General features: G+C 55.5%; 3 protein-coding genes across 7 annotated transcripts in view; 1 reads left to right on the top strand and 2 right to left on the bottom strand.

Moving 5' to 3' along the window:
* Positions 1 to 2,013: 2,013 nt before the first annotated feature.
* Positions 2,014 to 6,615, bottom strand: LOC139437399 (elongin BC and Polycomb repressive complex 2-associated protein-like). 2 transcript variants are annotated; one of them, XR_011647168.1, is made up of 2 exons: positions 5,497 to 6,562; positions 2,014 to 4,138 (listed from the first exon to the last, which is right to left on the bottom strand). XR_011647168.1 is itself a non-coding variant. In XM_071211144.1 (2 exons), exons 1-2 carry the CDS (start codon positions 6,613 to 6,615, stop codon positions 3,389 to 3,391), a joined length of 1,191 nt encoding a protein of 396 aa, XP_071067245.1. In that variant the 3' UTR covers positions 2,027 to 3,388. The 2 variants fall into 2 exon arrangements, 1 of the variants encoding a protein (XP_071067245.1); XM_071211144.1 differs by having other exon boundaries at positions 2,027 to 3,460; positions 5,497 to 6,615.
* Positions 6,614 to 16,665, top strand: BRI3 (brain protein I3). The gene is made up of 3 exons (XM_058285793.2): positions 6,614 to 6,752; positions 7,268 to 7,370; positions 16,257 to 16,665. Exons 1-3 carry the CDS (start codon positions 6,614 to 6,616, stop codon positions 16,387 to 16,389), a joined length of 375 nt encoding a protein of 124 aa, XP_058141776.1. The 3' UTR covers positions 16,390 to 16,665.
* A 195-nt stretch (positions 16,666 to 16,860) lies between these two features.
* The window catches only part of BAIAP2L1 (BAR/IMD domain containing adaptor protein 2 like 1), a 78,920-nt gene continuing 73,636 nt past the window's right edge, over positions 16,861 to 22,144 (bottom strand). For all 4 annotated transcript variants that reach the window (XM_071211143.1, XM_058285789.2, XM_071211142.1 and 1 more), the window contains 2 exons: positions 20,150 to 20,187; positions 16,861 to 19,643 (listed from right to left, as the gene is read on the bottom strand). In XM_071211143.1, the coding sequence (XP_071067244.1) occupies positions 19,568 to 19,643; positions 20,150 to 20,187 (114 nt within the window). In that variant the 3' untranslated portion in view covers positions 16,861 to 19,567. The remainder of the gene's footprint in view (positions 19,644 to 20,149; positions 20,188 to 22,144) is intronic.

The following is a 22,144-nucleotide window of genomic DNA, read 5'->3' on the forward strand; positions in this document are numbered from 1 at the left end:
CAGCTCACCACACGGGTCAGGAGGCTCTGGGTTTGAACCCTGGACCCTCCATATGGTAGACGGACGCTCTATCAGGTGAGGCACGTCCGCTTCCAAGACTTCTTGAATTAGAAAACATTTGCCTAGTAGAATTTTAAGCACTACAGGCATACTTAAAACTTAACATGTTCATCAAAGATAAACATTTCACTCATTTAGCAAACATCTGATGAGGGCCTCCTCTGAGCCTGGCACTTGCAATTGTCGGTGATGACCTTGGATTTTGAAATCCTATTTGCTTTTTTTTTTCTCCTTTGCCACAATCCCAGTTCTGTGAGAGACTAGTTTTTATTTATTTTAATGTGGTACATTTGTTAGACTTGATAAACACATTTTGGAGCATTGCCACTAAGCGTGGATTATAGTTTACATTGTAGTTTACACTCTCTCCCACACAACTTTGTAAGTTATGACAAGATATGTAATGGCCTGTATCTGTCATAGCAATATCATTCAGGACAATCCCAATGTCCTGAAAATGCCCCCATATTACATCTATTTTTCCCTCTCCCTTCAGAACCTCCGGTGGCCACTGCCTCCACATCAGTAATGAAAGTTCTTCTGTTGCTAGAATAACAGTAAGTCTATAATAGAATAACAGCAAGTCTACTCTAGTCCATCGTCCATTCCCCAGTCCTGAGGATTCTGGTCGTGCCCACTCCACCTCTAATTGAGGGGGGCTTAGATCCCAGGGGGCAGATGGATGGGACTCTCTCCTGCTTGCAGTTGCAGACCCTGTTGCTTGGGATGGTTGTTGTCTGTCATCATCTCCTCGTTAGCTGTTCTGGGTGAGTCCGAAGACCTGGAGAGTAGGTGTTTCAACTCTGTTAAGATTCAGGGCTCGACTGGCACATGGACAGCCTGTGAAATTTAAGTCTCTTGAACATACACCTCTCAACTCTACTAGTAGCTGTAGGTTCAGACAGAAGGGGCAGAAGAGCCATGGCTAGAGAAACCACGACTGAGTCCAACTCTGTCATACCGGGGAGTATAAGTTCCAAAGCAGGGCCCACTGGCGGGTGCCCAACTCTGGAGCGCCAAGCAGCCAGGGTGCCAGCCCTTCTCCCGAGCAGGCCAGAAAGGAAAGGCCACATCCTTTTCTCCTTTCTTTCAATTTCCTCTGTCTGAGGACCCCAGGCAGGAGAGGCACGCCAGGGCACGAGCCATCCTCCACTGCGCAGTCCCAGCGTAAGCGTCCCCCTGGCAGTTAAAAGTGTGCTTACTCGTTTTGGTGGAACTGGCAACACTAATATATTTAATATTGAAGCGGGATGTAAAAGCAGATAAAGAGCAGAAAATTCAAGTATGTAAAAAATAGAAGAAGGTTTGTGCTCAGCAGGTTTCCCACGCTTCCTTCCATCAGAACGTGGCGAGATGGTTGGCGTGGCCTGGGGCATCTGGTGTCGGAAGGGACCTTGGCCAAGTGTGGGACCCCCTGGGGCCGCGCCTGCCCTGCTGTTTCTGCGGGACATTGGCCGTGACCTCGGCGCCCCAGCCACGCTCTCTCCCCTGGGCTGATGCCCTCCGCGCGCTCACAGGCCGCTACTCTTCTCCACCTTCCAGAACAAAGCAGAAAAGCCGTTCCTCACTCTCAGCGGGGCAGCCCTCCTTCCTCCTCCCAGTCTTGGCTCAGGGGTCACCTTCTCAATGTGCCCAGCGCCTCCCACTTTCTCTCACTCCCCTGCCGCAGGCAGGGCCCTTGTGGCGTTTGTCCTCGGTACGTCCACGGACAGAGGCTGCGCTCCCAAGTCCTTGCGGGGTGCTGCGTGGCTTTAGCCATCAGGACGCCTCCGCGTGCACGTTTTCCACCTTTTGTCGTGTGTGGCTTTGGGGAACGGGGCGCCTCCCCTGCTGCCCCTCCAGCGGCCCCTCCTGAGCCCAAATCTCACCTGAGCTGGAAACCTGAGTCCTCTCAAGCCCGCTGCCCCCTCCCCTCCCCAAAGGTGACCAGGTCTGAATGGGATCTGAAGGGGCTCCCACCTTGGCTCTGCTCACCTCCACGGCTGTCCCTCCCCGTGGACCTCACGTTCTTGCTTAAATGGCCCCAGCGTCCCCTCACTGACCCCTGCCTCTTAGTGCCTTATCCTGCTGCCGGTTAATTTCCTCTAATACGCAAATCTGGTCTCCCACTTGCACTCTGCATGGTTCCCCAGTACCTTCCTTCCAGGTTGCCTCTCCACCTCCGGGCCCGTAGCCCACCCTTGCCTCCAGGAGACCCTTTCAGGCTCGGACCACACCAGCAACTCCCAGCCCTGGCACACCACGGCCGGCCTCTCTGTCCCCCAGCAGCACGACCCACGCCGCCGGGCCAGGCGTCACGGTCACGTGCGCCTTTGAATTCTCGGGCTGCCATAGCAAACGGCCACGAACTGGGTGGCTTGCGACAGAGAGCCGTCCTTTCGCGGTTCTGGAGGTTTCAAGTTGGAAACCAAGGAGTCGGCAGGGCCGTGCTCCTTCCAAGGCCCTAGCAGGGCCGCCTTCCTTGCCTTTTCCCAGCAATCCGTGGCTCGGAGATGCCTCCGAGCTTACCTGGCCGTCTCGCCCAGTGCGTGTCTCTATTCAAGTATCCCTCTTCTCTCTCTTTTTTTTTTAAAGATTTATTTATTTTATTTAATTCCCCCCCTCCCCTGGTTGTCTGTTCTCTGTGTCTATTTGCTGCGTCTTGTTTCTTTGTCCGCTTCTGTTGTCGTCAGCGGCACGTGAAGTGTGGGCGGCGCCATTCCTGGGCAGGCTGCTCTTTATTTTCACGCTGGGCGGCTCTCCTTACGGGGTGCACTCCTTGCGCGTGGGGCTCCCCGACGTGGGGACACCCCTGCGTGGCAGGGCACTCCTTGCGCGCATCAGCACTGCGCATGGGCCAGCTCCACACGGGTCAAGGAGGCCCGGGGTTTGAACCGCAGACCTCCCGTGTGGTAGATGGACACCCTCACCACTGGGCCAAGTCCGCTTCCCCTCCCTCTTCTCTTAAGGAGACCACTCATTGGATTTCAGGCCCCCCTGCTCCAGTCTGACCTCATCTTAACTAATGACTTCTGCAAAGACCCAGCTTCCAAATAAGGTCCCATTCTGGGGTTCTGGGTGGACATGGATTTGGGGGATGCACCATTCAACCCCGTGTACCGTGGGTCTCTTGGGGAGGCCAGAGTATTGCATCTCACATGACCCTTTGTTGTGCAAACTGCACTCCGCAGTGGTGAGTTGATTCTTTGGCCCCGCCCTGGCTGCTAGCTCTTTTCAGGGTCTCCGTAGCCCCGGGCTTGCGTGGTTGCACCTGGGACAGCTGCTCCACACTCAACTTGCTGGATGAGCGAAGAGGCCGGAACAGCGTTTTGTCTGCAAGCAACATTTCTCAAAGCGACACTGGGAAATCCCAAAGGCCCACGCTCCCTGTCACGGATGCGGGGTTCCAAATTAGGGGGCACTGCTAGGAGAAAAAAATGTCATTCTAGGGAGAGCCAGAGGAGGCCGGGTTTGGTGGGGCTTGATAAGCGCCCCCAGGCTTTGTGAGAAAGTGAAAATTAACCATGACATTGAAGGGGAATCTGCCAACTTCCACTGACTCTTTAGGAAAGGCAATCCCCGCTCTAGCGCTTTTATTTTATTTTCAGGGTAGGTAAGGGAGTAAAGAGTTTACTAAGAAACAAAAAAGAAAAACAGTATGCAATCTGAGACGTGCTGCAGGGTGAGATGCCTAGCGCTATTCTTTAGCAGTTTGCAAGACAGGGGAAGAATGGGGGACCCCAGCTGGGTGGCTGCCGTCAACCGGGGTGGGGGGGTTAGGAGGCCTGACGTGGTGCACGAGGCGTGGCACGGGGGCCCCGGTTTTCCCAGGATGGCCGTCTGCCCTGGGCCCCTCGCCCTGCGGCTCCGCGGCGCCCACCACCCTCAGGAGCCTGGGCCCTCCTCACCATCGCCGGGACCTCTGCAGGCCCGGAAGTCCTCGGCCTCTTGTCCCCACAAACATCGGCCAGGTCCACCCTTGCCCCTCAGGCCCTTCCCACAGCACCCCTGGGAAGATGAGCGGTGTAGGACGCAGGGACGATGGGAATGGGCCTCCCAGAGGGGGGCTTGTGATGCAGAAAGCAGGTAGCATCTGAACCTATTGGAAATCAAAACTAAGGCGGGGTTCCAGAGGCACCCTGGTGGTCCCGGAGCTGGACCAGAATCAAGATGCAAGTCGCAGGGAAGTGGACTTGGCCCAGTGGTTAGGGCGTCCGTCTACCACATGGGAGGTCTGTGGTTCAAACCCAGAGCCTCCTTGACCCGTGTGCAGCTGGCTCATGCGCAGTGCTGATGCGTGCAAGGAGTGCCCTGCCACGCAGGGGTGTCCCTGTGTAGGGGAGCCCCACACGCAAGGAGTGCGCCCCGTAAGGAGAGCCGCCCAGCGCAAAAGAAAGTGCAGCCTGCCCAGGAATGGTGCTGCCCACACGGAGAGCTGACACACAAGATGACGCAACAAAGAGAGACACAGATTCCCTGCCGCTGACAACAACAGAGGCAGATGAAGAAGACGCAGCAAATAGACACAGAGGACAGACAACCGGGGTGGGAGGGGAGAGAAATAAATAAATCTAAGAAAAAAAAAAGCAAGTCACAAAAACAGGACGGGCTCCAGCAGCTGTTGCAGAAGATCCCGGAAAGGTGCAGAGGGGCTACCGATGTAAAGGTGTTAATACAGTGGTTTTAACCTTCCTAATTTTTCTTTTTATTGTTTTCGTGATGATCCAGTAAGCACTAGCATGTGAATATGCTTCTGTGAGAGGTGGCAGAGTGGTCCTTGAGGGCAGGCAAGACCCAAGTTCAAGGCCGAGCTGTGCCCTGGAACGCCCTTTTTTTTTTTTTTAAGATTTATTTATTTATTTCTCTCCCCTCCCCTCCACCCTGGTTGTCTGTTCTCTGTGTCTTCTGTGTCCGCTTCTGTTGTTGTCAGCAGCATGGGAATCTGTGTCTCTTTTTGTTGCGTCATCTTGTTGTGTCAGCTCTCCGTGTGGGCGGCGCCATTCCTGGGCAGGCTGCTCTTTCTTTTCACGCGGGGCGGCTTTCCTCACCGGCGCACTCCTTGCGCGTGGGGCTCCCCTACGCGGGGGACACCCCTGCGTGGCACGGCACTCCTTGCGCGCATCAGCACTGCGCATGGCCAGCTCCACACGGGTCAAGGAGGCCCGGGGTTTGAACCACAGACCTCCCATGTGGTAGACGGACGCCCTAACCACTGGGCCAAAGTCCACTTCCCTGGAACACCTTGGTCAAACCTCCCCCCTCCCTTTTCTGTGCCTCAGTTTCTTTGAAAGCCCCCTGGGGTTGCTGTGAACAGGAGGGTAACTGACACGTGGCAATAAGCATGGGAAAAGCCGCTGGGCTCATGAGACCCCACGGGACGCCCCCCCCCCCCCCCGCAGCCACTAGGATGGCTACAATTGCTACTAAAAATCCAAACACGGGTTGACCACGACGCACCTCGTGCACTGCTGGTGGGGACCTCAAATGACGCAGTAGCTGCGGAAAACAGGGTGGCGGTGGCTCCGAAAGTGAAACGCGGAGGTACCGAGTGCCCCGGCAGCTCGGCTCAGGGGGGTTAACCCAACAGAACCGCGGGCAGGGCCGGGCCGGCCGTCTGCACACCCATCCCGGGCAGCGGCCCACTCTTGTCTTTTCTGACGAATGCGCCCACACGACGCGTCCCGGGACCAAGGCACGAAAGAGGAACGGAGTCCTTGGGCTGCGGGTGGAGCTCGGTGGTTGAGCACCTGCTTCCCGTACCCGAGGTCCGGCCGCAGCACCTGCTAAGAAGAGAAAGAAAAAGAAAGCAGCACCCCAGCTGGCCTTAAAAAAACAAAAAAGGAATGAAGTTCTGCTCTGAAGCCTGGAGACATCGTGACCAGCGGCACGCAGATGCCGAAGGACAAATACGTAGGAGGTGTCCAGACCGTGGAAACCCACAGCAGCGGACAGCAGAGGACAGACTGGGGGGAGGGGTGCGGCGTCCGCGCTGGGGGGGACAGTTTCGGGGTGACGGGTGGCGGTGACGGCGGCAGGGAGCCCGCTCCGCGGGGTCGCGCACCTGGGAGTGGCCCAGGTGGGCGCCTTCACGTCGTCGAGGTCACTGCGGTAAGCCAAGGGGGGGACAGAGCTCTCCCCAGGGGCTGCGGGCGGCTCCACGGCAGCGCGGGGCTGCGCGGCCCCACTGGGGGCTCGGGCGGGCGCCCCCGGGCTCTTCCTGCAGCTTCCCCCGCCCCCCCCCCCTCCGCTCGGGGCGGCGACTGTGGGGGCGCGCAGGGCGCAGGGTCTCCCCGCCCTGGGAGGAGGCGGTGCCGAGGCGCGGGGTGAGGGTGGGGGGAGCCCGGGCCGGCGAGGTCGCGACCCCAGTCCCGGGTGGCGGCGGGGGAGGGGGGGGCGGGGGCGCGCGTCCCCTTTAAGGCGCCCGCGCCACGTGACGCGGTCTTGTGACCCGCGGGGAGGCGCGAGGGGAAGCCCGCGGCGCGCCTCGCTCAGGCGCCCCCGCCCGCCGCCGCCCGCGCCCCGCCGAGCCCCCGCCCGGCGCCCCGCGCCCCCCGCGGGCCGGGCCGGCGCCGCCATGGCCCACCAGCCGCTGCTGCAGGAGCGGCCCCCCGCCTACAGCCTGGAGGCCGCGCCCGGCGACTGCGCGTGCGGCCCGCGCGGCTACGGGGCCATCCCCGCCGCGCCGCCGCCGCCCTACCCCTACCTCGTCGCAGGTGGGCGCGGGCCGGGCGCGGGAGGGGCAGGGGCGCGGCAGGGGGGAGGGGAGCGGGGGGGGAGGGGGCAGAGAGAGGGGGCCGCGGGAGGGGGAGGGGAAGGGGAGAGGGGCGAGGAGAGGGGGCGAGCAGGGGGCGCGGACCTCGCCCCGGACCCGGTCCCGGGGCGACCTTTAACCCCCCGGGGAAACTTTTCCCCGCCGCGCCCGCCGGGGGTGGGGCCTGGGCCTGGCAGTGCCCGGGGCTCGTGGGGGCGGCGGGGGCCCGCACCCCAACCTCGCCGCGGGCCCCGGGGAGCTCAGGACCCCCCCGGGGTTGTGGGCGCACCCTAGGGAGAGCCGGGACCCCAGTTGCCTGCCCCCTCCCGAGGTGCTGGGGCGCCCATGCTCGTCCTGCCCCAGGAGGTTGTGCCCCGGTAGGATGGGGGTGCCCGGGATGAGAGGGGGGGAATCGGAGACCCCGCACCCCTCCTTGGCTCTCCTGCCTCCTTTCTGACCTGCCCCCCCACCCCACAGGGATCCCCACCCACCACCCCAGGGTCTACAACATCCACAGCCGGCACGTCACCAGGTACCCTGCCAATTCCATCGTCGTGGTCGGAGGCTGCCCGGTCTGCAGGTACGTGGCCCCTCGTCCCCAGCCTCCCCCAGCCTCCCCCCGAGCCTGGCCCCCAGTCTCCCCTCCCCCCAGCCTCACCTCTGAGCCTCTCTCCCCAGTGGGGCCCCCAGGTTCCCCCCAACCTCACCCCCAAGCCTCACCCGGAGCCTGGCCCCCCAGCCTGGCCCCCAGTCTCCCCGCCCCTAGCCTGGCCCCCAGTCTCCCCTCCCCCCAGCCTGGCCCCCAGTCTCCCCCTCCTAGCCTGGCCCCCAGTCTCCCCTCCCCCCTGCCTGGCCCCCAGTCTCCCCTCCCCCCAGCCTGGCCCCCAGGTTCCCCCCAACCTCACCTCTGAGCCTCACCCCTGAGTCTTGGCCCCCAGCCTGACCTGAGAGTATCCCCCCAGTCTCTGCCCCCCCCAATCCCCTCCAGTCTCACCCCCCTAACCCCCTCCTGAGCCTCGCCCCCCAGCCCGGCCCCCAGTCTCTGCCCCCCCCAGCCCTACATCTGAGCCTTGACCCCCAGCCTGGCCCTCAGGTTCCCCCCAGACTCACCCCAGCCTCACCCGAGAGCCTGACCCTCCCCCCTGGCCCCCAGTTTCTGACCCCTCCAGTCTCACCCCCCAGCTCCACCCCCGAGCCTCACCCCCCAGCTCCACCGCCGAGCCTCACCCCCCAGCTCCACCCCCGAGCCTCACCCCCCAGCCTTGTCCATCTGCACAGACGTGGAGCAGACCATGTGACAGCCAGCCCTGGGGACAGAGGGAGGGGCCGAGTGCCTTTGGGAGCCTTGGTCCTGTCCCAACCGATCCCGGAAGCACCCCTTCCCCCCGCCCAGGCCTCAAGGCGCGGGGGGCCTTCCCTGTCCCCCCAGGCCTCACAAGTTGGCCGTGGGCTCTTTAAGGGGGTGGGGGGGCAGGGGGTGGTTTGGAGGGCCTGGGTGCCCAGGCCAGTGGGTTCCGGGGGCTGGAGGCCGGTGGGGGTGGGCAAGGGCTGGGGGCTGCTGGACCCCCGGCCCCTCGCAGCCCGGCAGGGTGGACGCCTGTGCTTGGTGGGGGCAGGCTCTTCCCGGGCTCTTGGGGGGCCCCGGGCACCCAGACCTTGTTCGTGCAGGTCTGGAGCCGATGGGGGCGGGTGGCGTCCGGGAGGAAGAGGCTGAAGTCTCTTGAGTCCAAATTAAGAAACCCTGACTTTGGCTTCGAGTTAAAAGTGTTGAGTCAAGGGGAAGTGGAGGCTTTCAGGGGCCCAGGTGGCCGGCTGCGGGGGGACCGGGCTGGGGGCCCTGAGACCGCCGCCAGCTTGGGGAAGGGCCTGGGGGCAGCAAGAGCCCCGGGGGCCGCCCCCGGGGAACCCCGTTGGCAAACCCAAACCGGGCCACGTGTGCCGGGGCAGCTGGCGGGCACTGCCTGGCCGAGGCGGGCATTTGGGGAGCCCATGGGGAAGGGTGCTCCCCCGAGGGGTCCGAGCTGTTTGGGGTGGGAGGCACCTCGAGAGGAGAAGCGGGGCCCGCCGGAGCGCCCGGCTCTGTGCCGACGGGGGCCTCTAGCTTGGGGTGCAAGGGCCAGGGCTGGGGCCCACAGCGGAGAGGGCCGCTGGGACTCCTTCAGGGAAAGCTGGAGACGCGGTGGTGACGGGACCCCCGGAGGAAGGCCAGTCCTGGGTGCGCCGAGAGCCTGTTCTGGGCCAGCCCCTCCTGCCCCCGCTCAGCCCGCCTTGAGTCTTCAAGGACTTTTTTTTGGGGGGGGGGGGGTGTCTTCAAGTGATCTCAGATTTTCAAGTTTGGGGGTGTCGGGCCCGCAGACTCGGGAGTGAGGAGGGCGCCTGGAGCAGAGGGGTGGCTGGGTGGCTGCCCGGGGCCAGCTGGCCTGTGTCCCCTTCTGGGGTGGTAAGGGAGGGCCTGAGCTGAGGGGGCCCCCGGGAAGCTGCGGCTCTGGGCGTGTGGAGCACTTTCCCTGCCAGTTCCCTTTTCTGGGCTGGACCTTGTGTCATCGCCTCATTTAGGAGGCCTGTGGCTCCTGCCCCCTCCCACCCCCACCCTAGGCGTCCCACTGCAGGGGGGGGGGGCAGGGGTTCTGCCTTGGAGCAGGCTCCTCCCCTCTCAGCTTCCGTGGGCCGCGGGTGGGCCCCACCCGAGAGCAGGCGTGGAGCTCCCTGCCCCTGAGCTGGGTCTAGGCGACAGCTCGCAGCCTCTGCGGCCCCCACCCTGGTCTCCGGACGGGGGCGTTTTGGGGGCGCTGCCTCTGCCCTGGGGGAGCCCCGAGGTTCCGGGGCGGGAGGAGGGGGTGTTTGCCCGAGGACGGCCGCTTCTCGGGGCTGGGAGAGGTCACCGTCCTCCAGGCGCGGCGCAGGTGGCAGACAGTCCCATCCTTGGCAGGGACGAGCCGGAGTCACACGCCTGTGCTTCCCGCCGAGCGCCTTGGCACTGGGGGCCGTTCCAGCCGCGCCGGCTGCGTCCTCCCTTTTCAGCCTTGAGGGCGGCGGTGTGCGGCGCTCCTCCTGCCCCCGCCGGCCGGGGGGCCTGGGTGTGCCCGGTGCAGCCTCCCCCAAGGTGGGGGGGGGGCCCTGTGCCAGGGAGGGTCCGGCAGGCGCTGGGAAGGGGATGAGGGAGGGGGCTGCAAGCAGGGCACCCTGGGACCCTGGCTGGGGCGGGGGTCGGTTATTGCATTATTGGGAGGGGGGAGGTGGTGGGGCAGCCCTAGGGATGACCAGACTTTGGGGGCTGGGCGGGGGGACTGGCCGTGTCTGGTTCAGGGCGGCCCGCGGCCCTGGTGCGGGGTGGGCGCCTGCCTGCTGCCCTGGGTCAGGGTGGGGGAGCAGGGCTATCGGGGGCCTCTGCCAAGCCCCTGCACGGGGGCTGAGCCACACTGAGTCTCGAGCCGCCTCGGCGGCCTCCACCGAGTCCCTGGCCGCAAGGCCCCTGACGCCTGTCCTGGGAAGCCCCCCGGACCCTCGGCCTGGCCAGGCCCGAGGTCACCTTGTGAGAACTGCCCCCGGAGTGTTGACTGGCCCCAGAGGGCCTAGACAGCTGCTCCCGAGACCAGGCAGCCCCCACGCGGCGCGGGACAGCGGCAGGCGGGCGGTGCGCAGCGGGTCCCTGGGGCCAGCCCTGAAGGAAGGCCCTCGGCTTCCAGGGAGGGGTGGTCTGGGGCTGCGTCTGGGCCGCATCCCACCCCGAGGCACCCTGTGCTTGGGGGACAGGTAGGGCCTGAAGCTAAGCCCGGAAGGCTGGTGGGGTGAGCAGGTGCTCCCCAACTGACCTCTCTGGGGTCCCCCTGGGGTGGGGCGGGGCCTGCAGGGCTCTCAGGGCTCTCCCCCCCCCCCCCCGGGCTTCTTCGGGGCCAGCTCGGGGGTCCCCGGCCACCTCTGCCCCGGGAGCCCCTGGCAGGCTCGCCCCAGAGCCCTCCCAGGGCGCTGGTCGCTGTAGGTTGGAGCCAGGGTTTAGAGACGCCTTCTCGGCACGAGTGCCCTGAGGTCCCCGCCGCAGCCCCCTCCCACGCACGTGACCCGGCCGGTTGCTCCGCCGCGGGGAGGGGGTCCCGGCGCCACAGAGCCGGTCGGTGGAGAGCTGAAAGTCCCCCTGCGCCGCCTTGGGCTTTTTCGCGTGTGGCGTGGAAGCGAGGGCGGCCCGCCCGGGCCAGGCTGGCGGGCGCGCGGCTGTCCCCGGGGGCGCGGGGCGCCGGGCGCCGGAGCCTGGCCTCCCGCACCCGGGCCTGGGTCCGGGCTGGAGGCCCCTCCCGCTGGGTCAGCGCTGAGGCTTGAGGTCTGCTGAGTCAGGATTGGCCTAGGGGCTGGGTGGTTTCGCGTTTGGATTTCAAAACCGGGTGAAATCCGCCAGCGCTCCCGTGGAGGTCTGGGGCGCTGCCCGCGGTCAGAGGCTCGGGTTTCCGCCCCACGTGGCTGTCGGCAGTGAGTGGGTGCGCTGAGCCTGCGGGGGGCCACACCCTGCTCCAGGCCACGTTACCAAACGGGTTTGCTACAGACGTGGCCGAAACTCGGCCCTTTCGGCTTCTGGAGTTCTGGGTAAGGGGGTGTGGACTCTGGGGCTTTGGCCTGGGTGGCTGCAGAGCTGAGCCCCGGAGCAGGGCACCTCCAGCACTCCGGGTCTAAATTTCCCCGGGCAGAAACGCCTCATGGCCAAGTTCTCCTTGGAGGACAGCTCTGGTTGCTGGAAGATGCCTGAGCTCGGTGGTGACCAGATCTCCTCCAGCAGCCTCGGGGCCCTGGCTGCCCTGGGTGGGGCAGAGATGATGGGGGTAAGCAGGGCCTTGGCTTTGAGCCTAGGGGTGGGGGTGGGGGGCTGTGAGCTGGGGGCTTAAAAAATAATGGGGGAAAGCGACTGTGGCTCAAGCAGTTGAGCTCCTGTTTATCATATGGAGGACCCGGGTTCAATCCCCAGGACCTTCTGGTAAAAAAAATCATCCCAGACCTGCACAGAGAGGCGACGATGATGGAAAAAAAAAAGGGGTGGGGGGTGGGGGGTGGGGCTCTGAGAGCTGGGGACTTGAAGAATGGGGGTGGAGGGTGTTTCCTGGCTCCCGGGAGGCGGAGGTGGGCCAGTTACTGTACTGTGCAAGTTCTCAGCAGCTGCAGAGGCCGAGGAGGTGGAAGGGGTTGCTGGCCCTGGGAAGGCAGGTCGTGGGGTTAGTGGGCACTGTCCCCTGGCCTCCTGCAGAGGGCCCAGAGTGGACCAGCTTTCCAGGCTGCCCCTGGCCTGAGCCTGTGCATGTGAGGAACGGGTGGGGACTGCTGCCCTTGGCTCCTGACCCTCAAGATACAGCCGGCAGATGGGGTGGTTCATTTGGGATGACTGGCAGAGCCTCTAGCACTAGGGGCTTGTACTGCTTTGCACCCAGAGGCACCTGAGACCTCAGGGCGTCGACCTTGAAGGGAGATAATGTGGGTGCCCAGCTGGGCCAGTGCTCACCAGACAATCCCTGTTTTAATGCAGACAGGAAGAGCTGCTGGGTGAGGCCTGGTGCACTTTTTGTGAGTAGCCATTTTAACCCTTTTAAAGTGTACATTTCAGTGGTATTAATTACATTCTCAATGTTGTGCTGCCGTCACCGTCATTCATTACCCAAACTTTTCCATCACCCCAGGCAGACACTCTGCAACCTGTTAAGCAATAACTGTTATCCCCCCAGCCTTTAGGAGCCTCTAGTCGATTTTGGCTCTGACTTTGCTTATTCTAGGTATTTCATTGTAAGTGTACTTATACAATAACCGTCCTTTTGTCTGGCTTATGTCACTTAGCTTAAGGTTTTCAAGGTCCACCCATGGCTGTAGCATGGGTCAGAACTTCTTTCCTTTTTATGGCCCAGTTGTGTCCCATGTGTTTACAGGCTCCCCGCCACACTTCGGCCTCCAAGTTCCTGCTGCAGCCCCTGCTTCAGTTCTTGTAGTCTGTAGCTGTGGGAGTGGGATTGCTGGGGCACATGGTAGTTCTGTATTTAAATCCTCCCCCATTTCCCTACTGGTTAATGATGTTGAGCCGTTTCTCATGTGCTTATTGGTAATTTGTGTATCTTCTTTGGAGAAATTACTCAAATGCTTTGTCTAAAAATTAGTAAAGCAGCTGTAGGTTTACAGAAAAGTCATGTGCCAAGTAGAGTTCTCATATATCCCTCTCACAATTTCCCTTATTAATACTCTGCATTACTATAATTGATGAAATGGTATTATAATTATGCTGTTAACTTTAGCTCACTGTTTACATTAGAGCTCACTCTTTGTATTGTACACGTCTATGGGTATTTTTTGGGGGGATGTGTGTAGTAATTTAATAAAACCTAAAATTCTTCTTTTTATCTTTTCAGGTTTTCACTGGTATTAACTACATTCTCCAAGTTGTGACTCTAGTCACTGCCATCTATTGCTAAAACTTTTCCATCATCTCAAACAGAAACTTTGTACCAATTAAACATTAACTCCCCATTCCCCCCCCCCCCAGCTGTGGTCTCCAGTAACTGGTATTCTAGTTTGACTCTAAATTTGCATATTCTAATTATTTCATATGTGAGATCATACAATATTTGTCCTTTTCACGTCTTCAGAGTCCATGTTGTTGCATGGATCAGAACTTCATTCCTTTTTACAGCTAAATCGTGTTCCCTTGCACTTTTGTTTATTCATTCATCTGTTGATGAATCTGTTGGGGTGCTTCTACCTTTTGTCTGTCGTGAACCATGCCACTGTGAGCATCAGTTTGTATGTTTCGGTCCCTGTTTTCAATTATTTTGCAATCCCCTACAAGTGGGATTGCCAGGTCATGTGGTATTTCTATATTTAACTTTCTGAGGAACTGCCAAACTGTCTTCCACAGCGGCTGCTCCATTCTACATTACCACCAGCAGGGCACGAGGGCTCCTATTTCTCCACATCCTCTCAACACTTTTCTTCTTTTTAATAGTAGCCATTCTGGTTGGTAAATCATTGTTGTTTTGATTTGCATTTCCCTGATATCAACACTGAACATCCTTTCAATGGTTGTTTTATATCTTTGGAGAAATGTCTTAGGTCTTTTTCTCATTTTTTATTTTTTTAAAGATTTATTTTTTATTTCTCTCCTCTTCCTCCAACCCCCCTGCCTCCATTGTCTGCTCTCTGTGTCCATTTTGCTGTGGGTTCGTCTTTGTCCACTTTTGTTGTTGTCAGCGGCACAGAAGTTTCTTTTTGTTGCGTCATCTTGCTGTGTCAGCTTTCCGTGTGGGCGGCGCCATTCCTGGGCAGGCTGCACTTTCTTTCGCGCTGGGCGGCTCTCCTTACGGGGCGCACTCCTTGTGCGTGGGGCTCCCCTACGTGGGGACACCCCTGCGTGGCACGGCACTCCTTGCGTGCATTAGTACGCCCGGGGTTTGATCCGCAGACCTCCCATGTGGTAGATGGACGCCCTATCCACTGGGCCAAGTCCACTTCTTCATTTTTTAAATTGAGTGGTGGTTTCCTTGTTGAGTTGTAGTTCTTTACATATGTATCCTTTGCCCATGTTTAAACCAGGTTGCCTCTTTTTGATTGCCTTACATTTTAACAGAATCACTTTGCTGTGCAGAGCCCAAGCTGAAAAGGCTCTAAGCAGAAAGGCCAGAGGAGGCCACTGCAGTAATCCAGGTGCTGGAGGATGGTGACTTGGCTTGTGGCCCAGGTGCACTTAGTGAGATGTAGTTTGAATTTAGATAGATTTGGAATGCAGAGCTAAGGTACTGGATAATGGGGTATGAGAAAAGGAGTGAAATTATACCAAATTTTTTTCACCTGAATACCTTACATTCTTGAGGAACCACCCGACTGCTTTCCACCGTGGTGGCCTAGCTCAGTTCTGCCCTCTCCTCTTTGATTGGACATTCGAAATGGGACATGCAGGCCAGAGTGTTTCCTGAGATTTCAGGTCTGGGTAGATCATTTGTGCAGAACCAGGAGGAAACAGGAAAGGGAAGCCTGGGGTAGCGTTCCTTAAGCTCCCGTTAGTGGTCTGAGGCTGCGTATGGATCCTTAGAAATGGGTGCCCTTAGATCAATAAACACCTGCCACACTGAAAAAAAAAAAAAAAAAAAGAAAGAAAGAAATGGGTGCCCTTAGCCAAATTCTTGTTGCGTGCTGGTGTCTCTTGGTGGCTAGAGGTGTGTTCCTAAGCCAGGTAAACCTGTCTTGTCCACCCAGCTAGTGACTTAGGGCCTTCCTGAGCTCCCTTCTCTTGGCCCTTGGCGGGGGCCTCAGGTGCTTGCTCGGCGGGGTCTGGTGCCCGCCCTCCCTGTCTGAGGATCCTGAGGCAGGTGCGTGGTGCTTAGCACGGCTATAGGGAGGTGCCCTGCAGGGCCTAGACCTTCACAGGTGGGGCAGCCATGGAAGGCGAGGGCAGAGGCACAGTGTGGTGACATGGTAGCCTTTGATGGGTTTAGAGAGGGGACACCTATTACAAGACTTCTTTACAGAAGTCCAGACAAGAATTGGGACCGTTCTTTGTTGAAGAGTCAGCCTACTAGTAAGCTTTTCCTTAGAACAGGGTTTCCTGGGGTCCTACTGTCTGGTTAATCCTTATGGACACTGAAAGGGCAAGCAGGGGTCTTTCCTGCAGGCCCCTGGGCCTTTAACAGATAATGTGAAACATAGTTCCCCAAATTGTCTGACCAAAGAATCCCTTTTCTTCTCTGCCGACCTTATCAGGAGACTAGTGTTTCAGGACAAATGCTTTGGGAAATCCTGGTAGAATTTGCAGTAAGTAAGGAGGTGGGCATTGAGTTTGATACGCTGGACACAGAGGGAGCCTTCAGATTAAATTTCTCAAGATAAGTGATATTGTAGGCATCATGTGAATGTGGCTTATTTTAATCTTTCACTGTAACTCCAAAAACAAAAACACAAAAATGCAACAGTAAGGACCAAACAAAACCCTAAACCCTATTTGACCACTTTCTTTAGGAATTTCCCTCCAGGAGATAGAAGAAATCTAAAACATTTCCTTCCTCATTCTAAGTGAGGTCTTAACACGTGTGTATCAGCATTGAAAAAATACCTGAAAATGATTTGAGTTTTTGTTCTTGTTTCTTCAGATATGCAAGAAACTTTACAGTAACGTGCATTTTGTTTCTCCTTACTATTGTGGTAATTATGTAGCAATGAATTTGCCCTTATAAATGTTGCGTGATAACTTAAGTGGCTTCTCTTCTCCCTTTTCAAACTTTTATTGTGGCAACTAAGGGACGGGTAGTTTGCTCTTCCCTCCATATCCGCACGTGCAAACCTGCGTGGCCCTCTCTAGGCATGTGGGGTTGGTGGCTGATGGAGGGGTGTGTCTCACGGTAGATGCCGGATGGCCCTGTGGAGTCACCAGCTGTCTTCCTGTGCACAAGGGGGTGAAGTGGGAACAGGGTCCTGGGACAGTGTGGCTCTAACCCTCCCGTCTCTCTCCTCACAGAGTTGGGGTTTTGGAGGACTCCTTCACCTTCCTGGGCATCTTCTTGGCCATCATCTTGTTTCCCTTTGGATTCATCTGCTGTTTTGCCTTGAGAAAGCGAAGATGCCCCAACTGTGGAGCAAACTTTGCTTAAAGGGAACAATACACCAAGCTTTCCTACACCCAGTTATCTTTTTCTAATGTAAATGTTGTGTACAATAGCTTTATTTGATTAAGCTTCAGGACTGTTTTGTAAAGTGTGGTGGGATAAACTTGGCATTTGTGGGCCGGGTGGTCACAGAGCATGGACACATGGGGACACTGCTCCCGAGGTTAATGACAACTCAATAAAGCACTGCTTTTATTTTTTGCAGTCTTCAATTTGAGAATGGGGAGAGATACTGTTTTAATAAAGGAGATTCATACCATTGTTTACCTGGTTTTGCTTATTCATTGTGTGCACGCTGCCATTTATATAAAACCATCACTCAGCTTCAGCATTACCCAATTCATGACTGGATACACCTCCTACTCCCCCACCTCAGATTATACATTTTAAGAAATAAAACTTGTCACTTCATTTGACTCAGTGACCTAAAATTATTACCCAGGAATTATAAGATCATAGGTTTGATATGATTTTAATGTGAATATAACTGCTTTGGCAGAAAAACAAATTGTTTTGTTTTGAAGAACACTTGTATTCAGCTGGCTCATTCTTTTTTTTGGAAATGTACTGCTAAACATGTGGGCAACACCACTTTCTATGTGAGCCACATTTTTTTTTTTTTTTTTTGAGAATTTCTTTGTCCTATTGTGTCCTCCTTCCCCATGTGGGTCCCCTGGGTCGCATGCCTTGGTAGAGGTCAGGTAACTGGAGACTCGATACACATCAACATTTTAAAGGCTTGGAAAAAGACCCCTGAAAGATACCTGTTCCCACCAAGCCTGGCATTTGCCAAAGATGGTTGACTGCAGGATTTTTAAAAATAATACCCAACTTTCCTCCACCTTTTGCGAATTACCAGATAGTGAGGCATATAATCAATGGCCCAAACAACCCAGACCTCCAAATGTGACACCAACTTGACCACCATCCATTCTCGCACTGGGAGGAGTGGGCCCTTTCCAAGAATACATTCTATTTTCTCTCCTGTCCATCTCCAAGGTCAGCTTCATGGGCCCTGGCCTAGCCAAGAGAGACCTAAAATTTCTTAATTCCAGTTCAAGAAATATGCTTGTTTTCAAGTCATCTTTTATTATAATTAAAAATAATGCCTTGACGTTTACAGAGCATATGTCTCAGTGTCAAGGACCTAAAGACAAACCCTCCTGTCTGTGACAAACAAGTGACCACTGTAGTTCCATTTCGTAAACGGATGGGGGTGACCCAAGCGAGTGTGTAGATGGAATCTAATGATCCCAGGACTATTTTTTTTAATCTACAATGAAGCCAGAAAATAACAAAAATTGGTGCTCTATAGGCCTGGGACAGGCTATAACCTCCCCCTACCAACCATTCTCCCTTCTTAACACACTTCCAAAACCTACATCACATTTCCTTCCGACTGTTGAAAATAATGAGGTTCTCTTAATCCTACTCTTACTTTGCCTAAGTGGTGACAGAGCAGTGGGCCATTTAGCTAAATGCAACAGGGTTTATTTTTCCTGACTGCAGCATTCTCCCTCAAGACAGTGGTGGTGCTTGACTGCTGCATTTGGCATGACTTCAAGTTGTGTTCCTGGGGTGGCGTTAACATAGTCCTGTGTCATCAGGCCTTGAGCAATGTCTCATTGCTCAAACTCAGCAGCAAGGATCAATAGCCGGAAGTGTCACACACACACCCTGGTTTACCAGTACATTTATAGTGAGACCAAAGAGCTATGACAAGCAACAAGCAGGCAGATCTCCCACCCTCACATACAGTGGCCCGGGGTTAGTTTTAATCATGATTCTCCACTCATCCAAAACAGTATTCACAGTCCTTCCTCCTCCCTAGAGATCAAAAGGCCAAAGAACACGGATGTCATGGGCAGGCTGAGGGCCGAATCCATGGCAGCCAGAGGCAAACTTGGCCATTCCCTCAGGGTGAGCCCCGCAGAGGCCCAATGTCAGGACTAAACACACACATTGCTAGTGCGCAGTGACGACACTCTTGACCTAATGCCAGGATCCCCAACTATAAGACTCAGGCAGGCTCCCAGAGGATACCCAGGCTTTACAGCACTGTTGGTGAGCCAGTATCTGATTCAGAAATGGGAAGATGTGCCCCCAGTAAGATTTCAGAGCTGATTAATGATGGAGGAAGCTTTGGTCAGCCAGCTCAGCATGAGCATGGGTCTCTGCACATGGAGTCCACAGCCACCCCTGTGCTCCTGTGAGCCGGGCTGACCCACACATGGCCTGGTGCGCTCTGAGGCTGGCAGTGTCATGACACTAATGGGCAAGTCCACTTGGAGCCTCAGGTACCAAATGCAGTAGCTGCTGAAAATTATTTCTTAGGTACTAAATATCACAGCTGTAAGGAGGACAGGCAAAATGTCTTGGCACTCTACAGCTAGGTCTAAATTGCAGGAAAGCCTGGCATCTCTCAATCTTGGGCAGCTCTATATATGATTAAACAATTTTAAGTTTTAAAATTAATTATTAAATTTTACATATTTTCATAATTTATATCACTTAAATTATGATCTTGCATGCTATGGGTGCAAACTTCCACAATATTTTTCTTTAGATAAACATTATAATGCTACATGCCTAATAAAATAAACTGTGATCTCATTTGCATTCAGGTGCAGAAAGCCAGTCATGAAAGCAAATTCTGTCCCTTATTCTGGCCCTTTTCTGGAGAGGGAGGAGGGGGGAAGAAATCACGGAGTATTTTAAAGAAATGATATAGAGGGGAGCAGGTGTAGCTCAGTGGTTGAGCGCCTGCTTCCCATGTACAAGGTCCTGGGTTCAATCCCCAGGACGTCCTAAAAAACAAACAAACAAACAAACAAAAAAGGGCAATTCTTAAAATAAAAAAACCTAAAATTTATATTAAAAAAAAAAAAGATATAATAGGGATTGGAACTGACTTTAGGTAAACAGAAAAGGAAAAAACTTATTTTAAATGACTGAGTTGAGTTGGTCACTAAACTTATTATCTTAAAGATAGAAATGTGTAAACCAAACAACTATTAAATTGAGAAAATGTGCTGATTTGCTCTGTTAGAATCCACTTAAAATCGGGTACCCTTTGGTAAAGCTTTGCACATATTAATATATACCTATCCTTTTGAAAATGAGCGTATAACGTTAGAGGAACAAGAGTTCCTTGGCCATCTTCTCACTGGATGATTGGTGCTGATCTATCGTTGGTCACTGTTGGTCGAAGTTTCACAGTGGCAAAGGGGTTTTCTCCACTGTGGGGGAAAAAACATCATGCAGAAATACTACTTAAAAGACAGGGATATGATTTTAAAAGAACTAACAGCCACTTTGCTGGCACGGTTTACTACCTTTTTACTGTGCGTAAATTTCTGACAGCATTTTCTGAGTAAGAAAGTTTTACTCTGTAGCAATTCCCTTCATTACTTACAGAACTTGTTTGACATGTGAGAGCCCACATCTTTCTAGTCTTTTATTCGGGAAGGGGGTAATCCTATGGGAGACCTGCACTGGGACAGGGAGACCCTCCCCTTTCTTCCAGATACTGCGCTGCCCCTCCCAGCTTTGCATCCCAGAACTTTCTGTGGGGCGCTGAGAACAAGGTGGCTGCACTGCTCCCTGACCTCACAGGCCTGCAGACTTTCCCAGCACCAGGCTTCCTGGGGACTCCAAGCTGCCTCCCCCTACACACCCACTCACCCAATAGCCAATGGCGAATTCACCTGCTCATAAGAGACTTAATGTAGGAAATTGAACCTACCTTAGAAAAGGAGGTTTTGCAGTCCCGTCTGCATCACTCTGTGAGAAAAGACAAAGGTGAAGCTTATGAAAAGGCTCATGAAATTTGGGTCATTTTTAGTATGACACAAAAGTAAAGACATCTAGGAAAAGGGGTAGTTTAAAGCTACACCTGTTTAAAAAAGTGCCCCATAGTCTTCATCTGAGACTATTTAGATACCTAAATTCATTTGAAAGAATAAGGGTGAGAACAGAAAGTAGATACCCTCACATGTTAGAACATGTCACAAAGGCCACCTCAGGGCAGTGAGGCCCCGGTGCCCACATAGGAACCCTGACAGCCAGTGATGCCCATGAGCTCACGTGGGCAAACCTGTCCCCTGCATGCTGAAACTCACATTTAAACATGTTAAACTTTGAGCAACAGAGCTACATGACAGAAGAATATGGCATCAAGTAAAAGAGCGCTATTAAACCTTTACACAAAGTCCAGTTAAACTTTCTAGGGAGAAAGCAGATTTGCTTCTCCTCATTGAGGACCATTTAGGTGCAAAACCACAGCGATTATGGTTACTTTTTTGTGAGCCCAGCCCTGAATGATGACATGGAAAAATGACAAGGCAACGATACCCTGCAAGCAGGTGTGAACTGCTGAAGCCACAGAGAACTGCAGGAAGTTCCAGAAAGGAAAAATGGGACTAAAGTGCAAATGCAGTCTTGTCCAGAGGCAGCCCCATTAAGCCCTGGTCCTGGGCCTCTGCCTCCTGGGACCTCAGAAGGTGACAAGGACAGGTGGGGGTGTGTGCCTTCACCCCTTCACTGCAGAAAGCTTGCAGGCCAGAGCTCACTCAGGCAGCCACCCAGCCAGGAGAGGGCAGTGTAAGGCTGTCTGACCAACAAGTTCCAGGCTGCCCACGAGGGGCATTGACTTCAGACCTCCTTCTGCAGCCTTCCTTTGCCAGCCCCTAGGGTCCAAGGCCAGACATGGGAACAGGAGGCCAGGATGGACTCCCAGCCTGTCCACTCAAAGGACCTCACACCTGGGAAGCACACCTATCCCAGCCTTCCCCCCACCAAGAGGCAGCAAGCCCATCCTGAGCAGCAGTGCCAGAACATGGCAGGAAAAGAGCCCCACGCCCTAGTTCGGGGCCTACTTTTCAGCACTGAGAAGTATTCATGCTAAATATTTATCTGATTGCCTCAAAGTAGTAATCCAGACAAATCAATGGAAGGGACGTTTTTTTCTGTTGTTGTTTTTTAATCTTAAGTCAGAAAGCCAACTGCACTGCTTAGCCTGTCCTCCTAATGGAGTTTTAAATGGTTGCAAAAATGATTTCTTCCCAAAGGGCATGCTGCGCTTCCTCAGCAGACCTCAGAATAAGCCATTTCTGGTCCACAGTACATGAGGATGAAGGGCTAATTTTACGATTTATTTTTAAAATACACTGAAATGCCTGAAAGTGCTGGTATGAAAGCAGAAAGCCCAGAGCAAGAGCCCCCAACACGCAGGAAGGAACGAGAGTTCATGCTTGTGAATAGGCCTCCTGTGGCCCAAAGGTCAGGGGGAAGGGCAGCCTCATCCTCTGACGCCTCAAAAGCGCCCTTGGTGCCCAGCCAAGCTCTGGCAGGCACAGCCTCTGGCAGGCAGGTTCTTGGCCTCCGCCGCTCTGCACCACACCCAGCCCTCTTCCTCCTCCGGTCTCCTACTTGAAACCACCTTCCTTCTTCCTTTCCTTGGACAAAATGCTCTTTCTGTCTCCTTTCCCCTCCCATTTGTTAAGTTTAAGGAAATCTATTTGTGCATCCTCATCTGCATGCAACCAGAAACAGGCCCCCTCCAGCAGGGAGAGCACCCCCAAACCATCCTCAAGGCAAAAGCCCCTGAGCCCCTTCACAGAGAACCTTCAGGGCCCTGAAAGAACTTCAAACACGATTTGGGGCCACATTTTAGGGAGCTCTGTCATCTGATTGCTTAGACCAAATGCACTGGAGAGAAACAGAAAACAGTGGAAGGGAT

This window comes from Dasypus novemcinctus, chromosome 23, assembly GCF_030445035.2.
Source record: "Dasypus novemcinctus isolate mDasNov1 chromosome 23, mDasNov1.1.hap2, whole genome shotgun sequence".
Lineage (NCBI taxonomy): Eukaryota > Metazoa > Chordata > Mammalia > Cingulata > Dasypodidae > Dasypus > Dasypus novemcinctus.